General features: G+C 40.5%; 1 protein-coding gene across 1 annotated transcript; it reads left to right on the plus strand.

Moving 5' to 3' along the window:
* Positions 1 to 4736: 4736 nt before the first annotated feature.
* On the plus strand, positions 4737 to 5312 carry LOC107474159 (uncharacterized). Its single transcript, XM_016093757.1, has one exon. It carries the CDS (start codon positions 4737 to 4739, stop codon positions 5310 to 5312), a length of 576 nt encoding a protein of 191 aa, XP_015949243.1.

Raw genomic sequence — 5312 nt, forward strand, 5'->3', positions numbered from 1 at the left:
GAATTGAATAGAAGAACAATAGTAATTGCATTAATACTTGAGGTATAGTAGAGCTCCACACCTTAATCTATGATGTGTAGAAACTCCACCATTGAAAATACATAAGAACAAGGTCTAGGCATGGCCGTGAGGCCAGCCCCCATGATCTAAGATAGCATAAGAATAAAGATAGCTACCAAGATAAGAATACAATAGTAAAATGTCCTATTTGTAGAGAACTAGTAGCCTAGGGTTTACAAGGATGAGTAAATGACATAAAAATCCACTTTCGGGCCCACTTGGTGTGTGCTTGGGCTGAGCATTGAAGCATTTTCGTGTAGAGACTCTTCTTGTGGAGTTAAACGCCAGCTTTTGTGCCAGTTTGGGCGTTTAACTCCCATTCTTGTGCCAGTTCCGGCGTTTAACGCCGGGCAGTTTTGAGCTGATTTGGAACGCCGTTTTGGGCCATCAAATCTCAGGAAAAGTATGAACTATTATATATTGCTGGAAAGCCCAGGATGTCTACTTTCCAAAGCAGTTGAGATCGCGCCAATTGGGCTTCTGTAGCTCCAGAAAATCGACTTCGAGTGCAGGGAGGTCAGAATCCAACAGCATCTGCAGTCCTTTTCGGCCTCTGAATTAGATTTTTGCTCAGGTCCCTCAATTTCAGCCAGAAAATACCTGAAATCACAGAAAAACACACATACTCATAGTAAAGTCCAGAAAAGTGAATTTTAACTAAAAACTAATAAAAATATACTAAAAACTAACTAAAACATACTAAAAACATACTAAAAACAATGCCAAAAAGCGTATAAATTATCCGCTCATCAGCGTGGCTCACGCGTATGTGTGGCTTAAAATTTGGCGACACATGCGCGAGAAGCATGCGTACGCGTGGGTGCATATTCATGCGTATGCATGAGTCACGCGTACGCGTGACTTGATGTACGCTCTACGCGCGCGCGGCCTATGTAAGAATTGTAACTAATCAACCAGTTAATTAAGTGATTATATTGCCCAAATTAGACTCCAAAATGTTAGAGCGAAATTTTTAGGATTTAAAGGTGATCTTTGGACTCAGTAGGTTTTTCTGAGTCAAAAAATGTGTTTCTTGCGAAAACCGAGAAAAACTGCGAACCGGCAGTTGAACCGGTTCAAGTCTGCCCCGTACCGCACGAGAAAAAGTGGAAACAGTAAAAAAAACTTTATAAAAACATTAGAAATGGAAAACTGGGCATTAATTTTAAAAGTTTGCCCGAAGCTAGGCCAAAGGGGCTAAAAATGCTAACGGGTTAGATTGGGCCCAAGTTGGACCCAAGCCTAACATATAAATGGGTTCATTAAGTGAATCCACCAGCCATAACTCTCTCAAAACACAACACTCACGCAGCTGCTAAGGCTGAGAAGAAAACCTTCATTTTCACTATTCACACCTCTCTTCTTTTCACGATATCTTGAGCTACAGAGCTCCGATCGCCGCACCGTTTTGCGGCTACACGTTCCTTGTGACGAGCTCTACAAAACCCATCCAAGAAACTCTAGAGGTAACCACGAAATCTTCCCAGTTCTGCTCTTTAAAATTTCAAGTTTTTAGGGTTTTGGATTAAGTGAGTTTTTGTGATTTTGGAAGTTTAGGTTCACTCTAATCCTTGATTAGCATTGGAAAGGCTATCAAAACTATTGGAAAAGGTAAAAGACATTAAACCCTTGTGACATTATGTTTAAATGGAACCCTAGGTTGTTTTGTGGTAGTTTATGCATGTATAGTTTGATTATTGTGAGTTTGGAGCTTGTTGGTGACTGTTGGAAGCTTGGATTGTGGTCGGAAGGCTCATTTGCTGCTCAATTTTTAGTTTTGGACATATTGGGAATCGGCCAAGGAATGGTTTCGGTTTTCTCTATGTAGTATATAATATTCATCGACACTTAGGCTAGTGACCCATAGGATAGGTTTGAAAATTGATATGTTGTTGATGATTGGTTGGTTTATGATGTACCGGTACCATAAATTGATATTGTTGGTGATGTTAAATGATGATGTTGAGATATGATGGTTTTGGATGAATGAATATTGTTGGTTAATAATATGAAGCTTGGTTGAGTTGATGATGAAGGTTGCTAGCGATAAAATTATTACTAGTGGATATGTGTTTGGAGTGTTTATAAATATACTTGATTATTGAGGTTGAAAATGATGAAATATATTGGAAAGATTGGTATTAATTGTGAAAAGTGAACTAAGAGGGTAGATTGTGCTGTAGAGGGGAGTTTGGTATGGTTTTGATTGTTTTGGGATATGAGAATTGGGAACTTTGGGTAAAAATGGATTTTTAATAAAATTTGTCCGATCATAACTTATGCCTTAGTTTTCAAAATTAGTTGAAAATTGTTAGAAATTAAAGTTCATTGAAAACCCTTTAATTCGATATAAAGTTTGCAAAATTTGGAATTTTGTAGAGGAAGTTATAATCCTTCAAAGTTACTATTGAAAATCTGAAATTCTGCAAAGTTACAGAATTTCAGGATTTCTGATATGTGCGCACGCACAGCCTTGTGCAGATGCACAACCCTGCGAAAAATTTAATCTGTGCGGACGCACAGACCTGTGCGTACGCACAAGCAGGGGAAAGGGCTTGGGTAGCAGCGCTAGCACAGCTTGTGTGCGCTCACATCAATGAAGAATTCCGACCTGTGCGAACGCACACCCCTGTGCGCACGCACAAGTTAGGAAGGGAGGTCTGTTAGAGGCGCTCGCACAACTTGTGCCAGTTGTGCGTACGCACACTTTCAAAACCTGCGCACACCCTTGTGTGCACATACACGCCCTGTTTCATAATTTTAAACTATGTTTTCAACTATTTCACCTTCCCGACAAGGTTGTAAGCTTCTTTAACACCATTTTAAGGGTTTTGGGCTTAATTTTGAGTATGGGAATATGAGAGATAGGCGAAGGATTTTAGTTAACGATTACCATTAAAGATTAGAGAACGGAGGCTTAGGTTTCTGGTGTACCAAGGATGAGTTTGGTGTAGTGCAAAAGAAGAATGGTGGATGAAATTGAGAAATTAACGAACTAGCAAGTTTCGGAATAGAAAGTCATGAATAAGTGATGTCTGTGATGAGTTGAAGATTTGGAAATGGATGAGTATGGTTGATTGAATGAGTGTGGATGGAAGTGTGCTATGAGGAGTGGCCTCTGAGTTTGATTTCGTAATTATAATATGCATTTCGATCTGTCGTAGGGGCTGTGGCAGTATCCCGCCTATGTTCGGATTGAGGCTTGGCGTTGAACTTTTCACTCATTTTGATTGCTACAGAGAAAGTTGGTAGGGCATGCATCCCTCGGAATATTTCCCTCTGAAAGTAGAAGGTGGTAGGGCACTCTCCCTCAAAATTTTCCTCCTTATGCGCAATAGAGAGACTAATCCGGGAGTTGTCAACCGGATTTGCTGTCGGGTTTGGCACAGTTACCGACATGTGATATCACGGCCAATAGGACAGACATTCGTCATATGCATCTTATATATGTTTGCTTGCTTTGACTATTTGAGTTTGCTTACTTGTATAATATGCCCACTTGCTTCCTAAATTACTTGATACATACTTGAATATTACCTATGTTTCCTTGCTTGTATTACCTGTGTTTGTCTGGTTTTGAGGAGGTTAAGTAGGCAATGCCGATGGGTTCGCATGGAGGGTAGGTTGATGAAGGCTGTGGGACAGCAGTGTTCGGTTAGAGTAGAAAATACCTTAAGAATAGATTACCATCTTGATATACTAAGGTTTTAACTTTTGTTAAGGTTTTACATATTATGCTTTATTGTTTAGACTGCTTTAAACTTGAATTCTTGTGATGAATATGGAGTCTAGGATTGCCTTTAGCATCCGGGGTCTTATATCCTACATCACTGGGCACTGTTACCAGATTGAGAACCTCTGGTTCTCATACCATATATCTGTTGTGTTTTTCAGATGCAGGTCGTAACCCACCTCAGTGCGTTGTCTAGTTGGTGACAGAAGCAGAGGATCCGGATATGTCTTTTGAGTCTTTTGATTTATTTTATATATGCCTCTCACTTTTATATTTTGCTTTGACTAGAGGCTAGACTTAGAGAGAACAAAACTTGTATAAGCTGTTTTTAATGTTTGGATTCACATATGAGATGCATATGACTAGCCGGCTTAAACTGCGCAAGTCGTGACTAGTTTCTTATGATATTATATACTTATCTTTTATTATCTTGAATCTGTTTCTTGTGCCTTAAACTAGTAGTTTCATTAATATGTTTTGAGCTTTTCAAATCCCGTTTTGAGCTATATCCTTCATCGGGCTTCTAGATTATACTATTCTTTCTATATATATTATGTATGAGCTTAGACCAGTCGTAATCCTTGACTAACCTTTGCTTTACGACGCGAGGTAAAGCTTAGGCTAATTAGGGTGTTACATTTAGTGGTATCAGAGCGGTTGTCCCTTGTGAGCCTAAGGGATGGACCGATTGTGCTTCATTGTATACTCTGTGTGTCTTTTCTTTTATGCTATTAGGTTATCTACTTGATATTTCCTAGCGTGCTTGTTTATGAGTGCCTGTTTGGGGTAATTGAAGCACTAGGATTTTGATATTGAGACTGATCACCTTGATATCGATTATTTGGCATAGACAGGAACCCTAATGGCCACTCCCGGACGAGGTCGTACGCGTTCACAAGGAGAGAGTAGGAATGAGCGACCGGCCGATAACCATGCCGAGTTCATGGCGGCAATGACGAATCTTGCGAATATCATGGGGGCTACCGCTACTGCGACTCTACAAGCTGTGCAGAGGTTAGGCCAACCAGCTAGAAACGGAAAAGAAATTGGTGAAAGAAATGCAAATGAGAATGCGGAAGGAAACGGAGATAACACGAGAGGTGCTCTGATGACCTTGGCGATCTTTCTCAAGGTTCATCCTTCGAGTTTTCGAGGTTCAACTAATCCCACGGAAGCGGATAATTGGTTCCAAGCTATGAAACGCGCACTGCAAGCACAGTATGTCCCGCATAACCAATACAAAGAGTTTGCTGCTTACCAACTTCAGGAAGAGGCCCAGCATTGGTGGCAGGAAAAATGCCGTTTGCTACAGCTCCAGAATGCAGATGTTCTTTGGGATGTATTCCAAACGGCCTTCTACAAGAAGTATTTTCCTCAGTCGGTAAGGGAAGCAAAGGAGATGGAACTATTGCAGCTGGAGCAAGGTTCCTTGTCGGTGTCAGAATATACAAGCAAATTCGAGGAACTTTGTAGATTCTCTAAGGCGTGTCAGGGTGCCCCGGAGGCCTATGAAAGTTAG

Source organism: Arachis duranensis, chromosome 2, assembly GCF_000817695.3.
Source record: "Arachis duranensis cultivar V14167 chromosome 2, aradu.V14167.gnm2.J7QH, whole genome shotgun sequence".
NCBI lineage: Eukaryota > Viridiplantae > Streptophyta > Magnoliopsida > Fabales > Fabaceae > Arachis > Arachis duranensis.

Bases quoted from the DNA above. Each gene is read 5' to 3' on its own strand.
- LOC107474159 (XM_016093757.1), top strand. From the start codon at position 4,737: ATGGCGGCAATGACGAATCTTGCGAATATCATGGGGGCTACCGCTACT.